Raw genomic sequence first — 17,269 nt, forward strand, 5'->3', positions numbered from 1 at the left:
AGTGCGGAGAAGCTGTACTTCATGCGAGACGCGCTAAAAGTGGGAGCAAACGCCCAATATCCTATCAAAGAGGTGAAGGTGAGCAGGATTGATAGGGTGGCAGAGCGAAGGAGATGACAGCCTAGTATTGAGGGTTTTATGTATGCAAATGAGGTAAAATTATTGCCATCAACAGAAAAGCATATCTCAATGTCTATCCAAGTGGCCGGTCCGCCGCGACTAGCTGATGTTGGAGACGGAGTGCGATCAACATGAGAAGCGTCGCTGGATATGGAAACCTGAGCATGATGGCCATCAACCTTGCAACCGCACGGATTCACTCCATTACTACTCACTGGTCATAATGTTCTTCCTCCCGATCGTCCCACCCCACAGTCATCGCCAGTACTGTAGCTACCGTCGTTTTCATCATCTTTGGCATCTTCATACCTTATACTATGAGTACTTTCTTAGGTATTCCTCTCCTGGATTCGACTCGTCTGAAGATACTATTTTGCTCACACATGTGGAAGAAAATCAGTTTTCACGTTTTTCCTCGACTTGTTATCCTTCCGACTGTCAATCTGTTCCAGTGTTTCCATCTCTCTTCGCCTGTGATAGTCTCCCAGTGATCCAGTGTAACGTTCATCTGTCTATCCTGCTCCCCCATTGCTCGACGAAATCATGCACAGTCAACTCGCACGGAATTCGTCCAGATGGGAACCTTCCAGCAACATCGCTTTCAAATCAGCCACCAAGCGCTCTAGTATCCACCCATGGCAATGAGAATGCCCTCAAGCTCTTTGATCCTCTCCTCCGCCTGCCGTAGCTGTGTACGATCTTGTTCGCGAGCACGGTTTGCTTGCTGTAGTTGTGTACGGAGGTCAGCCTCGTAAGCCTGTGTCTGAGCCTGTCACAAGTTAGCGATGAAACTGATGTCTTTGCTACGGACGATAACAAAGCTGATATACTCACATATGTGGGTGGCTGGCGGCCTGATACAAGTACATTAGCTTGGTGATGTGAGTATCAGATCAATGCACTTACGACGTGGAGTGGTTGGAGCCGGAGGGCGGCGTATAGGAGAATGTGAAAGACCGGGTGTTTGTGTATCACCCTTTCGAGTGGGGAAACCAGCTTGGGTTTGCGGACCACGATTGGGAATGTCTGGGGTTTGGAAAAGACCGCTGTTCTCATCCGTAGGCTCAGTCTTGACGCGTGGAGATGGTAGTCCTCCTGGAGAGTATCTGTCCTGGCCGTTGGCATGGGAGAAAGATGATCCCCTATCCCAATGATTGTTCTGACGACCCCAAGCGCGAGCTTGATACTCCTCATTCAAGTCCTCCTTCTCTTTCTTAACCTTGGCCTTGTCTGCAGCCTCCATCTTCCTCGGCTCATAGTTGATACATGCATGCTTGAAAGCTTCCAGCGCATCTGTATCAGAGTCGACCTCGAAGTGAACGAGCCAGCCTTGCTTCAGGAAGACGGCGTTGACAACTGTCTCAACTACCTTCATACCGTAAAGACGTTCCTTCTTCATACGCGTGTTCTGAGAGGTGGACATGTAGCTGAACGGCGGGACGTAGTAGATGCGATTTTCGAACAGATCATCTACTCGTGCAAGTTCGAGCGCTTCCGGCAAGCCGTGGTAATACTCAACCTCCAGGCCCGTGGGCCGCGCCCATACTTTTTGGCGTCCGAAGTGAGTGTGGTATGTGCCAACTAAGACCATGTAATCTTGAAGACGACATCGGTTCTTGTCCATGTAGGCCTTGACCTGGATGTTGTAGGTATTGGGGTCAACAAGCGTCTCGAATCCGAAATAGTTTTCATCCTCGTAATGCTTATCAAACATGGCCGCAGTGTACCGGTTTGCCGAACCCATCAGAGGCTGCGATAGCGCAGGCATCCTACTGGTGAGCTTGCAATGGGCGTCTGATTCATCAAATTAGCAACGGTTCACAAGCGTAATGCAGTGATGTTGACCTCTTGATTGGTTCTCAGAATATGGCAATGATCCTGTGGTGCAGAAAGCGTGGTATGATCGGGAGTAAGGGTAAGTCGTGGATGTAACAAAATCAGGAGCGTCAAGGCAAACGCACAGTAATACTTGTTGCAATTGTAACAGACAAGAATCTTTAGTCAAGGTGAGTGGGATTTTACTCTACATCAGTCACGAACCACAGATGTCAGCGATCCTGCGAGGTGGCTTGAGGAGACAAGGTAAAGGCAGTTCAGCACGCACTAGCAAAAGAGGGTCAAGACATGAGAACGGGGAACCGATACAGGCATTTGATACAGTCAGTAAGTACGAGGATCGCGATATTCCCACAGTAACCCTAGGAGAAATCAGTAACTCGCACCAAACAAAGATACGATAACAGACTTACCTCCTACATTTTGCCCTGGCTGGCGTTGTACACAACCTTACTGACCTTGTACTCCACCACAACGCCCGGCTTGCCTTCACCCGTTACGAAATGGCCTGCAGCAACATAGGTTCCATTCTGAAGTTCCTTGTATTTCTCATTCCCCGTCTCAAAGGAGAAGTTGACAAATGAATCGCCATAGTCGGTTGTCTTAGCATCGGGAGCACCAGACAGCACTTTGCCGACTCCCTGCGTGAGCTTCACAGTACCTTTATAATACATTGCCAGAACCGTGCCGTCATGGTTCCTATGCAACCATTAGTCCATGCTCTGCCTAATGCAATTTTGTCAGCCTCCCACTCACTTGACTTGACTCCTCACGTCCAAGCGCATGTTTCCGCCGTCGGCATCATTGTGAATGTAGTCGTAGCCAACGCCATGTAGTTCTCCATCCAACTTCGGCTCAAAGCCCTCCTCACTCTTCACCGTACCAGAAACCATCGGAACGATGACGAGCTGTGCGCCATGCTGGCCTCCAACTTGCATCGGCGCATCGATGTCGACGCGGACTGTGAAAGCGGGCTGGAGAGATGGGAAACCTGACATGTTGATTTGGTTGTTCAGAGGGAATTGTGGAATAGTTTGTGGACGCAGATGATGGATGAAGTACTTGATACCTAGGAACGGATCCGCGGTAAGGATAAGCTATGTAGTTGGTGGTATGGGGAGGCTACCCCTCCAACCCCACTTTGAGGGGAAGATCTTCCTTCTTTCCGCGCTGATGACGGCACCGAATCAGACATCATTTCGGAAATGCATGTTCTGTATATGCCCAAAGGCCATCAAGACTAGAACCCACTAATCCTACCCTTCTTCTTCTTCTTTTTGTCCAACTTCCCTCCAAATTTGCCGCGCTCGACTTGACTTTGCGGCATCATGAAGCTGCCGCCATGAGGTGGTACCTGGATCTGACTTTGACTTTGACTTGATACCTGACTGCTGTTCCCCATGCCGCCCAACATGGGTCCTGGAGAGCTTCTAGGGAACGCGGTAGGCTGACTGACGGCATTACTCCTCGTGAGCTCAAGCTTGGCCTTCATAAGCTCGTTTTCGCGCTGTTGGCGTTTCTCCCGACGTTCTCTCTTCTTGCGTTCTTTTTCGCGTTGCAGTTGGCTCTCTTCGTCAAGATCTTCAGATTGGAGAGCACGCTCTAGGCTGGCCCAATCGTACGCGTGAGGATCACTTCCTAACTGCCAGTGCGCGAGACCTTGAGCCACATTCGGGTGGATTATCGCCGGGTCTTTGGAAGTCGAGAGATACTTGTTGAGGCGACTGAGGGGATCGGGTAGGGCGGGAGGAGTGGGAGTCGCTTCTGGCGGAGATGACCCCAGCACAGAGGGCGGAGGCATAGATGAGTATGGTGGTGTCGGTAGCGGCTGAGAGATCGGATAGTTTGAAACGGGATAAAAAGCACTTTCTTTGGGCCTTGATGGCAAGATGGGCAACGCGACACCACCGCCCTTGTTTTGTCCATGCTGCGTGCTGGAGGCAGACCCCTGCCTTCGATCATCACGTATACAAGTACTTGAGAACATCAGTTCCGTGGCAACCCGCCGAGCCAGACGTTCCAAGCGTTGACGAACGCGGATCGGCACTTCTGTGGGAAGAGGCGCAATCCATGTCTGGAGTATAGTGTCGTACACGTCCGAAATCGTAGGGTCACTGTCGTGAGCCAAACCAAGCACGTACATAGGTGCAATACGCTGAACGTCCATTGTGTCTTGTTCATATCCGGAAGAAAACAACTCTTCGAAGTTGGACGAAGCTTCGTCAATATCTGCAACGTCGAAATGCGTGCGCGTAAACTCCATCCTGTGAATGTTAGTTTATACCTGATGTGAGCAGGGGTCACTTACAAAGTACCCAATGGTAGAGATGGCAAGTCTGCACCAGTCGCCAGCATCTCGTTCACCTGGTCCATGACCGCCACCGCATCCATCGCGCCAGACTCCTCTGCTGAGCTCTTGGACTGCGACATCACCTCACCCAAGAGGCTGTTGTTTCGTGTTTCGTAAGCAGTACTATCATTCAGATTGTCATGCCAATGCGACTGTGGTGTTGCAATTTTCGAGCATGGCAATGCTGTTGTAGGTAGTCCGTCAGGGCTTACGAAATCCTCGTCTTTGTTGATCCTACGAGACCTGATTGGGGGATTCCTGGGACGTGTTATCGTGCTTTGCTCAAAATCTGCAATGGCATAATCATCCTCGATCCTGTCGTCCGCCGTAGAGGTCCGGGTATATACAATGAGCTCGTGGACGCTCAAGTCAGACTGCGTCACAAATAGTTGGAAAAAACCAATCTCGGACATCAACTCTCGTTGTTCCATTGTCTCGATGAAAATGTTCGTAATCTGCCCTGGGTCCGGAAGGCATAGATTTAGCAGAGTCGGATCAGGAGCGGTAATGAGCCCAGAATCACGCTCGACAAAGCTGTATACTTGGACGAGGTTGTTGACACGAGAATGGATCATCACGCACGTCTCTGCTCATCGGTCAGTCGGCCTCTCACATAGGTTGAGCTTGGCACATACCATCGTCTGCCAGCGTTTGCGCACTCAATCCAAGCGTAAAGTCTTCAGCGCCCCTGTAGTGCCGCCATAATAGAAGTATCTTAGCGCCTGTGTCGTCGGCACTTGACTGGAGCTCACTCGGTGGAGTGACTGCAATCAGTGAGAGTCGAGTAGAGGTCAAGACGAATACTCTACTGCGGTCTTTTGGATGCAACTTAACATCCAGAATCCAGTCCGCGGACCGTTCGCTGAATATCTCTTGACAAGGCAAATACGAAGTTGATCCGCCCCTGATGCTAACGATGCTCAAGTGGCGCCTGTTGCAAACCATCAATGTCGTAACATCGGCGACCCACAGAACCCTTGCCCAGCCGTCTTGGCCAGTTGTATCTCCGTCATCCGAATCATTGACCTTTCCGCGGAGCATGCATGAAGCCGAATATGTGCCAAGCCTAAGCCGGTGCTCGATATCCCATACACTCCACGTTTGGCTTTGGTCGACCAGCGCAAACTGTAATTGAAAGTCCGGGTTAAAGGCAACATCGACATGGGCAAAGCCACCTGTGTCGTTCTGGTGTATGCTGAGTATGCGGTTCGGTTGGATGGTGGAAGCTGGCAGACGGTAGAACGGGGAAATTGCGGCAGCGTGTGGTTGACGGTCGTAGTCCGGGTGAAATAGAACAGTGCGTGTGGGAAGTCGCACGGCAAGCAAAGGCCGTTTTTCCTCTGAATGTGCAAAGCAAACCTGCTGTATCGGTGCCGCTTCCTCGTTCCAGAATCCGCTCTCTGCAGCTTTCAACGTTTGCCCTCGTACCCATGGCCTCGGTTCGGTTGTCCAACCATGCGTTTCGTCATCCAAAATACACAATTGCAGTATACTTCCGGTCTCACCGGTGGGCAACGCAGCCATCCGCCACGCCTCATCTCTACCCCTGGGCGTGATTGAACCGAAAGATAAAAGGCCACTGACGAGAGGGTCAAAGGTCGAAGCCGCGGAAGAGATAGCAGCAGATACCAAGGCCAGGTCTGGAATTATCTCCGTAGCCGGGGCGAGCAGGGGTTCGTCTTGAACTGTATTGTTGAATTCATCCTGTATGCTCGTCCTGTTCACTGGTGTTTTTAGAGAGAACGGTGGTGCTGTTTTAGGTGTCGCATGATTTCGCGTAGAAGACGAGGTCGTTGGAGTTAGAATCTGCTTGAAGACTCGCTTCTTATAGTTCCTAGCAAAGGCCCATCCTCTGTTTTCTAAATCATAACTCGCGACGCCAGGATGGCCGTAGTTCAGGTCTTTGAGCGACTTGTCAGCCATTGGGCTGTCGTAGAGGTTCTCGATCGGTAACAGCGCTGCGGTATAAACTCATACTTCGGGCACAGGAAGCAAATGGTCGTAGGCGGGAGCGGAGAAGATGTCTGTCAAACCTGGGAATGCCGAACGCGATGATGAGAGTGAACAAACCAAAAAGTTCCACTAGCGTCAAAAGTCGCGTCGGCACGTGCATGCGCCCCGCTCTTGTTCCTGCCGCATTAGCGCGGATGTTTGTTTACGGAGCAACCATCGAAACCGTCACCACCGTCATCTAACCGCATCCACGACATAATCGCAAATCGCTGCGCACCACAGAATACTGAAAGTACCCTGCGATAACACACCCACCATGACGACCTTCGAGCCCTCACTCAGCACCACCATGCGCGCTTCCTCGCACGATGCGCCGTCCATGGCCGACCAACTACCCAGCATCAATTTCGGATTCGACGACTTGCGCAGTCGCATGAACCAGTTCACTACACGATTTGACGCCTTTATCGAAAATGGACGAAGACGAGTGCTCGAAGAACGCAACCAGTTTCGCATGAACGTTGCAGAACTCCATGGTAAGTTGGGATGGCTTGTCTCGGCGCTGACGATTGTATGCTAACTTCCACTGCAGAGGATCAACGCATGAAGAAGCGCGACATCGAGATTCTCGAACTCAAGACAGCCCAGCACAGCCAGACTCTTTCCAAGGAATCCCAAGAAACATCTGAGATGCAAGAGGCCATCTCCGCCCTTACCCTCCAGCGCGACGAGCGCCTAGCGCATCGCGACAGCCTCCGCACACAGATTGCTGAAGTGCAAAAGACCATCTCCGCACGCCGCGAAGCCCAACTCAAGCACCGCAGATACCTTGATGGCCAGAGCCGGTACAACGAACCGGAACTCGACTTCTGGGAAAACTATCTGGGATTGAGAATCGAGGGACTTGGCAAGGACGATCGACTCAAGTTTGTGTATACCAACGTCGACGAGCGAGAGTGGGATCGCGAGGCATGGTTTGAGCTAGACACTAGCGAACGTGACTACAGAGTGTTGGAGATGCGGCCCAAGGTTGAGCGCGAAGAAGTCGAGACGGTTGTGGAGAGACTAAACGAGACACGCGATCTAGCAGGCTTCCTAAAGGGCATGCGCGAGTTATTCGTGGAAGCTTGCAAGTGATGGCGCGACACTCAGTCATTTCACGATGTTATGTAATTATGCCTTTAGTTTTGATAGATACCCGCAGGATTCTTCCTTTTCCCCATCTCATCGACCGCCGTTCTTGATCTTGTAATACTCTGGCGCATACTCTGTCAGCCAGTCCATATCCACTGTACTCAAATCTCTGATGTAGATTTTGTCTCTGGTAGACTGAATCTCCGTGTATATAACCCAATCAGCCTTCCTCGTGAAGAACACAGAACTTGGATGAGCCCATAGTGTCGTCTTCCCGTCCACGGTGGTGAAAGTCCCATCTGCCTTCATCCTCGCAGCATGCGCGAAGAACCCGGTAGTCAAACAGCGGCGGACACGCTCCGCAAGTGGGGTACCACCAACTCTCAGTACACCCGATGATGCGAGAACATTTTCCTTGACGCCAAAACGGTCCAGATAGGCAGCCAATTGTTTCCGGACACTGACTGCCTTGACGAGAGACTTGTGATTAAGACTGTTCGAGTGGCACCATGCCGTGTTACCCATGCCAGCTTTCACAAAGGCTTCGTACACGTTGTATAGTGTAAGATGATCACCCTCTGCTACGGCAAATTTCCGCCTCGCTGCATCGAGCTGTTTCTTTCCCCCATCATGGGATACAAAGGCGTTGCCTTGGAGCGTCATCATAGCGGCTATTGTGAGCATCTCGCTCAAGCAACCAAACTCTGGCTCAGCAGCTTTCAACACAGCGCGCCCAAGCATTGGTTCGAGAGGAAGCTCTGCCAGACGCATACCAAAGGGCTTTGTAAGCCGAGCGTGAGCGTCCAAGGCCCCCAGAGAGTACAGCATATCTAGGGCACGTGTCACGAGTGCCGATGGCGGTGGGGATAGGTAGTCGAATCGTACTACATTCGTGATTCCCAAGTTAAGAAGCTGCAGAATTACAGGGGCGAGGTTTGAGCGGGCGAGCTCTGGGAACGTGGCTTCCTCCAGGCCTTCATACACGCTCTCTGGGTACAGTCTAAAACATTTGCCCGGTCTCGTTCGACCTGCGCGACCTGCTCTTTGTGTGGCACTGGCTTTCGATACCGGGACGACGGCGAGATTTTCGATGCCGATATTGGCGTTGTAGGCGCGGAGCTTGACGTATCCTGAGTCTATTACGAAGACGATACCATCGATGGTCACAGACGCCTCGGAAATATTGGTGCTGAAGATGACGCGTCGCGTATTTTGCGGTGGCTTCGTGAAGATGAGATTCTGGTCTTCTGTGGGCAGGCCGGCATAGAGGGGTAAAGGCATGAGTCTTTGCTGAGACGAGGACATGTCGGCAATACGGTCGCCCAGCTTGTCAATCGCGTCATCTATTTCCTCGCGCCCTGTCAAAAAGACGAGAATGTCACCTTCGCTCTCATGCTCGTGGATCTTGATGACTGTGTCGATTGATGCTTCGACGTAGTTGTTTGTTGGTTCCTGTAAGTATTGAATCTCAACTGGATATGTGCGTCCTTCGATACCAACAATGCATCCGAATTCTTCTTTGCTCTTGCCATGAACCTTCTCGCCTTGATCGGGACTGAAGAAGTCAAGAAAGCGTTCGGCTTCGAGTGTGGCGCTGCTCACAACGACGCGCAAGTCTTCTCTTTTCACCAGCACTTTCTTTAATAGACTCAGCAGTATATCAGATGACAAGCTGCGCTCGTGTGCTTCGTCAACCATGATGACGGAGTAGCGGGAGAGTAGCGGATCGACAAGCATCTCGCGTAGTAACAATCCATCTGTGACGAACTTTACATTTGTAGCTGCGGACGTAACGTCTTCGAACCGAATGCTGTATCCAACTTTCTGGCCGAGGGGTGTCGCTAGTTCCTCTGCTACTCTTGCAGCGACACTCGTACATGCTATCCGTCGGGGTTGGGTGATGGCTATTTGCTGGCCGCCATTGCACCAGCCCGCCTCAAGCAGAAATTTTGGTATCTGCGTTGTTTTGCCTCGACAAAATCAGCTCCAGAATTCAGTTCTGTGTAAACCGGATAACTTACCACTGCCTGTTTCGCCGACAACAATAGTCACAGGGTACGTCTCTATCGTGTAGAGCAGTTGATCTTTGAGTTGTGCAATTGGTAGTAAAGCGGGCGGCTTATACAGACTTGGAATCAAAGCAGACTCAATATCCCCATCTTCTGCCATGACTTAATGTCAATGGATCTTCAGGAGGAAGTGAAGATAGATTGGCGTTGGGATGCCGAGAGCATTGAGTGAGGGCCTCGATGGAGAAGGACACTAAGGAGATGCTCTAGCCGGATACGACTTAGCGTAATGCATTCCTGGGTAATTCAATGGCTGAATGCGATAGTCCTACTGGATGGTGCTGAGAGTAGTCTGACGACCAACCAGGTCAGCCCAAGGAGTTGAGATTCGTTCAAGTGTATGGTTGTTTAGTTAGCTAAGCTTGATCCAAGCCGGCAGAATTAGGTGCGGCAGGCTCGATCGTCTTACTGATGCTATAAAGACTGGGACTGAGGTGCTTCGTGTTGGATAACAAGATGCAATGCAAGCTCCAAAGTTTGGCGGCAGTTCCATTACATAGTACATGGATTCATTTCGCGAAAGGCTGGCGGGTCAAGGGCTGGATGACGTCTGGCACTAACTTGCCTTATCGATAGCCCCTCTAACATTTTCGAGTCGCGACTCACAGCTCAAAACACCTCAAAATGGCGTTTCGCAAGCGCAACATAGCACTGTCTCGCGCACCAGCAGGAGAAGACGCGTTGAATTCGCCCTCTTCTCCTGCAGTAGCTCAACCTGTGCCAACGCCCCCAGGCGTGCGACCCTCACCCATCGATGGCCGCCCCACCACGTCCACCGGTACACCCTCGCTCGATGGCATTCTCGCAGGACATGCTGGGCTAGCGCTGGGAAACTCCATACTCATAGGCGAGAGCGGAACGACTGACTATGCCGGCGCATTGCTCAGGTTTTATGCAGCGGAAGGTGTGGTACAGGGGCACAAGGTGCATGTAGTAGGCATGGGTGAAGTGTGGGGCAGGGAATTGCCTGGCATATCAGAAGACAAGTCGGACAAGAGGAGGGAAGGAAAGGAGCGAGCAGAGAAGATGAAGATCGCGTGGAGGTATGAAGGCCTTGGACAATTTGAGAGTGCTAGAGGTGCGTCTTGTATATATTCTGGAAATGCGAAATTATATTCCGAACAATTTTGACGAGGTTTGCGACAGGCTCGCCCAATCCGCAGAGAACAACGAACCAAGGCGACGCAGCAGAAGAGCAGACAATCTTCTGCCATACCTTTGATCTGGCCAAACGTCTCACGCTTCCGGTAGGGACAGCAATCAACTATGTGCCGATACCTCCACCGACAGGCGCTTCTGCCTCGCCCTTCCCTTCGATTCTGCAAAACATACGGCAGCAGCTCGAGTCAACACCACCACAAACGATACATCGCGTTGTGATACCTTCTCTTCTCTCGCCAGCGCTATACCCTTCCTCGTCGGCCCATCCAACCTACATACTTCAGTTTCTTCATGCTCTGCGCGCGCTCCTCCGGCAATACCAAACGCGTCTGACCGCCGTTGTCACGCTTCCACTAACCCTGTATCCAAGATCCTCCGGGCTGGTCCGCTGGATGGAGATCCTCTCAGACGGTGTACTCGAATTGTCTCCGTTTCCATACTCGCGCATGCAAGCACTTGCACAATCGGCGGGCACCACAAAGGACGAGGAACGACCGCAGGGTATGCTTGCCGTCCACAAATTACCCGTGTTTCACGAAAAGGGCGGCGGTGGTGGAGCAGAAGACTTGGGCGAGGATATGGCGTTCACATTGAGCAGACGGAAGTTTGTGATTGCAAAGTTCAGCCTGCCACCGATGGAAGGCGACACTGAGGCGCAGGAGGAGGCTGTAAGGGAGGCGGCGGGTGCTAGTGCGATGCCAAAGAAGCAGGATCTAGAGTTCTAGAAGGCGCGCGTCGGCGGTAGTGTGTAGATGAAGATACCCGGTAAGGCGGTCAAGCCATACTTCTTGTGCTGTTTATTCCGAGTCGCTGTCCTCTCCAAGCATGTCTTCCATCTCAATTTGTTCCCAGCCTGCGCTTCCTGCTCCAGATCCGAAGCCTCGCGTGTAGTTGCGACCAAAGGATGCGTTTCGGGGATTGAATGTCACACCAGCAAATCTTGCGCGGAAGCCGTCGCCCATGCAAGAAGATGCAGCAAGGAATGCGAGGAACAAGAGAAATGGTATGAAGAGCAGCAGGCTCAGGAGGAGTAGAACGTTCATTGTGAGCTTGTGGTGTTGTCGGTGCGGTGAGAAGGCTACGCAGGCACGTGGAAATGTCTAGACCCCTATGACATAGTGTCGGCGGCTGGCCAGTCGTTGAACCGAGCCCCTGGCCGTCAACATTGGGGCTACGACTCAACTCAACCTTTACATGGTACATTCTCCTGCGACGTGCCCCCAGGAAACCATGAATTGCATGTTGAAATTGCCGCTTAGCGCGCTCTTGCTTTTGTCATGCGCCCTCAACGCCTCGGCGCATGGCGGGAATGAGCATACGCAAGTAGAAGTCCCACCGGACGCCGACTGGGCGACGCGACACATGGCTGGTATAGACTTCCCGGGATCCCCGCATGAACGCATAGGAAAGAGCAGCGTCTAACACACTCGCAGAGGAGCACCACATCTCCGGCTATGACGCAACTACCTTCTTCAACCTACACGACTACGACAGCACCGGCCTCTGGACCGCAGTCGACATCCGCCGAACCTACGGCCTCGAAGACCCCTCCAGCGCCTCCATCTCCGAGACAAAGAAGCAAATGGTCGTCCAGACTATCCTAGACATGTTCGATACCAACAAAGACGGCTCCATCACCTTGGCCGAATTCGTACAAAAGGATTCAGAGAACGTCAAGCTTCCAGACTTTGGCATGGGCCCAGGACACCACGGTGACGACGAGTACGAGTACGAGATTCATCATTGGGAAAAGTACCACAGTGGTGACGACGTCAAAGAGGAGGACTTGAACCACCCCGAGGATATCGCGCATTTCAAGATGCATGAAGAGAAGGAGGCAGCACAAGAGGAGTGGGAGAGGCTGGAGCTCAGAGGCGTCGTGGAGAAGAACATTCCACTAAAATACAGGCGGAACTGATGAGCTCTTCACAGGGCTGAGGATGGGCGTATGGCGCTGGGCCGCATCTAGGGAATGCTTGGATATGCGGAGACGATATACCAATTTAGGACTACGAAGCACATTATTCCGATTGTACCAGAATGACCCTGTAGCCTGGAGGTACCCAGTACATGCTACATTGACGCGGACTAACGCAGAACACAGCGATACTTCAGGCTGCGGTTCACCTAGGTACAACTATACACAATTTGTGGAGCAGCTTCAAAGCCACCTCTCGAACCACGCGAGCACCTGCTTCTCTGAATCCTCCAAGGCCTTCCTCTCCTGTGGGTCGTCTGGGTTGCCTCGAACCGCGAACCCATGCCTCCCGGGCTTGTACGATTTGTGTTCGATCTCCGGAAACTCCTTGCGCTCCTTTTGTGCTTTGGCATGACATGCCTCCACCTTGCTCTTCGTTTCATAGCTTACGGCAAAATCCTCTACGCCCCACCCGAAGCTCGTGGGAACCATTAGGTCCTCGACGTCGTCAGGAACGACCAAGTGACTTGGGTGCAGCGCCACGATCGCGTCGACAAGCGGCCTCTTCACTCCCTCCATCTCGATCATGCTGCTCTCCAATCCCGTGCGAACAGCATACTTCCCTCCCCAGCAAAATCCGACCATGCCGATCTTCTGTTCGCTCGGCGTCGCCCGTCTCAGCTCCCGCATAAAGTCGAGGCAGATCTTATCTGACTCCGCCTTCCCATGCCTCCTCTGCCACATGAGAAAAGATGGTATGTTCGTCAGGATACCTGTGTACTTGGCAAAGGTACTCTGGGCAGCGGCGTCAACAGGGAGCAATGCATCAGCAACCTTCAACCCAACCGGATCGCCCTTGAAGAAATCAGGGAGTAGCACTAGGTACTCTCCTGACTCGGCATAGGCATCGGCGATGATCTTGTTGTTGGGAAGACCTAGTCCAAAGATGTCCGAGTACATGCAGATGACTGCCCGTGGAGTGGTTCGGTTTCCAACCATGTAAACGGAGAGGCCATGGAGTTGTTCGATAGTACCTTTGGGATTGCCTGCGTGAATTGAGCCCTGAAGCGGGGTGGTTAGCGAAGACAAAACGTCAAGCAGTGTGAAGTAGCACCTTGATGCACTCGGTCGAGCAGGATGTCCCTGTGGCCATGGTGGATGTTTTAGTGGATAGCCTGATGTCGAAGGATAATGGTATAGAATTATTGTTGAGGAGTTCTGATGCGAGGACTTGACGAAGAGAGTGTAAGAGCGCCGATCTCAACGGAATGCACCGCTTTTATACATTCTACATCAACCGCAAACCGCATATCTATGTTTCGACTGTTACAACAAGCATCTCACGAAGCGCAGCTAGCGCATGTAAAGTACACCAATGGGTCCAACTCGCTCTCCTCGTCAGCATGATCCCGTACCCACCAACTAAATGATAGTGGTACTCGCCAATCGCGTCTCTCGCAGACAATGCTAGTCAGTGATAAGTATGTACGCCTGGCCAATAAAGGTCATCGCGAGCTAAACCTCTTGCGGCTCATTGAACGAGCACGAATGATCACCCCTGTCCTGTCAGCATCGACACCATAGACGGCCGAACAAGGTGTAAAAAGAGTGCATGATGTCCGTTCTGTCGTGAGGGCGTTACTATGCCTCAAAGCATGTGAACGTGGTGGCGCTCGCTGGACGAGGGGTTTTCGCAACACTCATGCAGGGCACAAAGAAGCTTGTTCTTTTCTCAAGGTACAACTGACGCCTTGAGTCCATTTTCATGATTTATACTACAATAGACTCGAGGATATGTAAACATAGGATACAACACCTTTGCAATTCTTTCTAGGCTAAGTCACAACCTCGGAAAGACAAGCCTCTTTGTTCTACTAGGAGCTATCTTCATCCTCGGTGGTTGTTCGTTTCCCACGAGTACAGCGATGCTGTCATACATCGAGTTTGGCACGCTCGCAATGATTCTCGACCATATGTTTTCATGGTGTATTACCGGTTTTCGACGTATCAAAATTCGGTGCCCATTGCCTGCAGTGGTGATCAAAGATCCTTACGTATGTTAACTGAGCTGAAGCATATGTATCACGCGTAGAAAGAGACCAACCTTGGTTGATTTTGGATCTTCGAGATGGTGGTGGGGTCGATTGACCAACTGGTATATTTATCTCGTAACTTGGCACAGCCGCGGACAAACGTGGAGCTTTGGCAGCACCTTGATGACGCCTACTTCTTCTTGCCCGACGCTTCGGTTGCGCTCAATTCCCTGATGAAGACCTTGGTTACACCGTCTGGCACATCGTCGACGCCGTCCTCGAAGCCGGGACTGACTCCAATAGCTACGTATTTACCGTCGTTGGAGAAATCGATGGTTTGCACGCTAGCAGGGAACTTCTGGTACTGTCTTATCCTCCTCTTTGCTACTGCGTCCCAAAGGGCGACTATACCATCGCCGCCTCCTGTCGCAAAGGTGCCGTGAACTGGGTGGTATGCGAGCGCATGGACTGGGTAGACGACGTCCTGGCCGTCGACCTGTTGTCTGTGGCACTTGAAGGCGTACTTGCGCGACTGTGACTCCTCAGACGGGTCGAACCACTCGACTGCTACACGTCCCTCGATGCTCGAGCTGGAGTAGCCCGCGTCGTTTGGCATGCAAGACACGGCGCGTGTCATGTACTTCATGGAGCTCTCCCGCTGCTGCCACGGCTCCACTGCGACCTCCTCACCGCCACCTCTCGTCGCAGCCTCGGCCAGCTTGTCGAGTTCGTATATGTTGACTGCGCGGCTTGCCATGGCGACGACCAGCTTGGTCGGCGACGCGGAGAGCGAAAAGGGCTTGGAAGGCAGTCGGACAGCAGAAAAGTCGCCGGGTTGCGACAGATTGTGGAGGTGCAGTGTGGAGTCCCATGATGACGAGATCAGGAGGTTGTGCGCGGCAGAGTAGAGGACGTTGCGAACACCCTGCGAGTGTGTAGACATGATGGTCTGCGCGCCCGTCTCGAGGTCGATTCTGCGCACCTCCCAGTCGAGCCCGCAGGAAAAGGCCTCGTTGTCGTCGCGTCCGAAGCAGACATCTAGTACGGGCGCGCGGTGTTCGAATTTCTGGAGCAGCTTGCCGCCGGGCTCAGCATGTGTGTCGTAGAGGTAGACATGGCGATCCCACGACGAGACAAGCAGGCGTGTTGGGTTGTTGGTCGCGAACTTGACCGACGATATGGGCTCGGTCGGGTTTTGCGCAAGCTCGAATTGGCCTGGCAAGTTAGCACGGGGCCCGTACAGGCGTGGACTGACCTACTTGACATGTTGGCGATAGTACGGTGTACGGGTTCTAGAAGCTGCGAGTCGGAGTGAAGCTCTCAAGGGCGGGAGTCCGCAGACTAAACAAATACCTGAGATGCACGCTAACGCCCCCTCCAAAAGTTCCCCAGCTTCTTCCCTCGTCACTGCACCCCGACAAACATGCCCTTCGCACAACTCGTCATCGGGCCGCCGGGCTCTGGAAAGTCGACTTACTGCGATGGAATGCAACAGTTCATGGGCGCAATCGAGCGCAAGTGTTCCGTCGTCAACCTCGACCCCGCGAACGACCACACCTCATACCAGCCTGCTCTAGACGTCCGAGACCTGGTCACAATAGACGAGATCATGGAGCAGGAGACTCTGGGCCCAAACGGAGGGGTCTTGTTTGCGCTCGAGGAACTGGAGCACAACTTCGACTGGCTAGAAGAGGGCTTGAAGGAACTTGGAGGTTCGTGACAGTACCGGACTCTCTTCAAGTATACTAATGGCTCCAGACGACTATGTCCTCTTCGACTGCCCCGGCCAGGTCGAACTCTTCACGCACCACGGCTCGCTGCGCAACATCTTCTTCCGCCTACAAAAACTTGGGTATCGAGTATTCGCCCACCACCCATGGCCTGCAACTGGGGGCTAACATGACCAGCTCGTCGTCGTACACCTGACCGACTCCATCATTCTCTCGCGACCGTCGCTATACGTTTCCTCTCTCCTACTCGCCCTACGCAGCATGCTGCAGATGGACCTGCCCCACTTGAACGTCCTCACAAAGATCGACAACCTCCGAAACTACCCAAACCTGCCTTTCAACCTCGACTTTTACACTGAAGTCCAGGATCTACAATACCTCCTGCCGCACCTCAACCGCGAACAGACATCTGGCATTCCAGGCCCTACAACAGCTGGCACGAACGACGTAGACCCAGACGACGACGAGCCAACATCAAAGTTCTCCGCGCTCAACAAGGCGATCGTGGAGCTCGTTGAGGACTTTGCGCTGGTAGGGTTCGAGACACTGGCTGTAGAAGACAAGAAAAGCATGATGACGCTGCTGCGGGCTATCGATCGTGCAGGCGGCTTTGCGATGGGCGGCATAGAAGGCGCAAACGACACAGTGTGGCAGATGGCTATGCGCGAGAACGGGGCGACTATGGACGCCCGCGATGTGCAGGAGAGGTGGCTGGATAGGCGGGACGAGCTAGATGAAGAAGAGAGGAAGGCATGGGAGGACGAGACCAAAGACATGCGCGATCCACCACCGCAGAACGCTCCTCAAGTAATCCCCACATCGAAGCCTCCATCGAAACCTCCAGCAAAGCCCAAAAGCCACGACAGCGATGACGACATGGACGACCTGGAGGAGATGCGACAGTTCATGGAGAAGAAGAATGACACCGGCATCAATGTTGTCAGAAAGTGAAGTAGGATATACTA

At 52.5% G+C, this 17,269-nt stretch overlaps 10 protein-coding genes across 10 annotated transcripts; 4 read left to right on the plus strand and 6 right to left on the minus strand.

Annotated features, from left to right (window-relative positions):
• Positions 1-742: 742 nt before the first annotated feature.
• Positions 743-2,954, minus strand: AA0111_g10747 (hypothetical protein; the record flags this gene model as incomplete). The annotated part of the gene is made up of 6 exons (XM_028644534.1): positions 743-889; positions 955-974; positions 1,027-1,914; positions 2,161-2,318; positions 2,377-2,655; positions 2,713-2,954. The coding sequence occupies 6 exons, from the start codon at positions 2,952-2,954 to the stop codon at positions 743-745; spliced, it is 1,734 nt and encodes a 577-aa protein (XP_028501609.1).
• A 242-nt stretch (positions 2,955-3,196) lies between these two features.
• Positions 3,197-6,229, minus strand: AA0111_g10748 (hypothetical protein; the record flags this gene model as incomplete). The annotated part of the gene is made up of 3 exons (XM_028644535.1): positions 3,197-4,220; positions 4,265-4,892; positions 4,942-6,229. 3 exons carry the CDS (start codon positions 6,227-6,229, stop codon positions 3,197-3,199), a joined length of 2,940 nt encoding a protein of 979 aa, XP_028501612.1.
• A 346-nt stretch (positions 6,230-6,575) lies between these two features.
• On the plus strand, positions 6,576-7,396 carry AA0111_g10749 (putative kinetochore protein spc25; the record flags this gene model as incomplete). The annotated part of the gene is made up of 2 exons (XM_028644536.1): positions 6,576-6,795; positions 6,852-7,396. 2 exons carry the CDS (start codon positions 6,576-6,578, stop codon positions 7,394-7,396), a joined length of 765 nt encoding a protein of 254 aa, XP_028501611.1.
• An 87-nt stretch (positions 7,397-7,483) lies between these two features.
• AA0111_g10750 (putative ATP-dependent RNA helicase) lies at positions 7,484-9,562 on the minus strand (the record flags this gene model as incomplete). The annotated part of the gene is made up of 2 exons (XM_028644538.1): positions 7,484-9,363; positions 9,415-9,562. The coding sequence occupies 2 exons, from the start codon at positions 9,560-9,562 to the stop codon at positions 7,484-7,486; spliced, it is 2,028 nt and encodes a 675-aa protein (XP_028501650.1).
• Positions 9,563-10,086: 524 nt separating this feature from the next.
• AA0111_g10751 (hypothetical protein) lies at positions 10,087-11,348 on the plus strand (the record flags this gene model as incomplete). Its single annotated transcript, XM_028644539.1, has 2 exons — positions 10,087-10,540; positions 10,609-11,348. The coding sequence occupies 2 exons, from the start codon at positions 10,087-10,089 to the stop codon at positions 11,346-11,348; spliced, it is 1,194 nt and encodes a 397-aa protein (XP_028501651.1).
• A 72-nt stretch (positions 11,349-11,420) lies between these two features.
• On the minus strand, positions 11,421-11,666 carry AA0111_g10752 (hypothetical protein; the record flags this gene model as incomplete). Its single annotated transcript, XM_028644540.1, has 1 exon — positions 11,421-11,666. The coding sequence occupies one exon, from the start codon at positions 11,664-11,666 to the stop codon at positions 11,421-11,423; it is 246 nt and encodes an 81-aa protein (XP_028501648.1).
• Positions 11,667-11,853: 187 nt separating this feature from the next.
• On the plus strand, positions 11,854-12,541 carry AA0111_g10753 (hypothetical protein; the record flags this gene model as incomplete). The annotated part of the gene is made up of 2 exons (XM_028644541.1): positions 11,854-11,992; positions 12,057-12,541. 2 exons carry the CDS (start codon positions 11,854-11,856, stop codon positions 12,539-12,541), a joined length of 624 nt encoding a protein of 207 aa, XP_028501649.1.
• A 243-nt stretch (positions 12,542-12,784) lies between these two features.
• AA0111_g10754 (hypothetical protein) lies at positions 12,785-13,694 on the minus strand (the record flags this gene model as incomplete). The annotated part of the gene is made up of 2 exons (XM_028644542.1): positions 12,785-13,603; positions 13,656-13,694. The coding sequence occupies 2 exons, from the start codon at positions 13,692-13,694 to the stop codon at positions 12,785-12,787; spliced, it is 858 nt and encodes a 285-aa protein (XP_028501654.1).
• A 1,070-nt stretch (positions 13,695-14,764) lies between these two features.
• AA0111_g10755 (hypothetical protein) lies at positions 14,765-15,840 on the minus strand (the record flags this gene model as incomplete). The annotated part of the gene is made up of 2 exons (XM_028644543.1): positions 14,765-15,789; positions 15,834-15,840. The coding sequence occupies 2 exons, from the start codon at positions 15,838-15,840 to the stop codon at positions 14,765-14,767; spliced, it is 1,032 nt and encodes a 343-aa protein (XP_028501666.1).
• Positions 15,841-15,997: 157 nt separating this feature from the next.
• Positions 15,998-17,255, plus strand: AA0111_g10756 (GPN-loop GTPase 2; the record flags this gene model as incomplete). The annotated part of the gene is made up of 3 exons (XM_028644544.1): positions 15,998-16,286; positions 16,333-16,433; positions 16,482-17,255. The coding sequence occupies 3 exons, from the start codon at positions 15,998-16,000 to the stop codon at positions 17,253-17,255; spliced, it is 1,164 nt and encodes a 387-aa protein (XP_028501652.1).
• Between the last annotated feature and the right edge of the window lie 14 nt (positions 17,256-17,269).

Source organism: Alternaria arborescens (assembly GCF_004154835.1).
Source record: "Alternaria arborescens strain FERA 675 chromosome Unknown contig_39, whole genome shotgun sequence".
NCBI classification, from domain to species: Eukaryota; Fungi; Ascomycota; class Dothideomycetes; order Pleosporales; family Pleosporaceae; genus Alternaria; species Alternaria arborescens.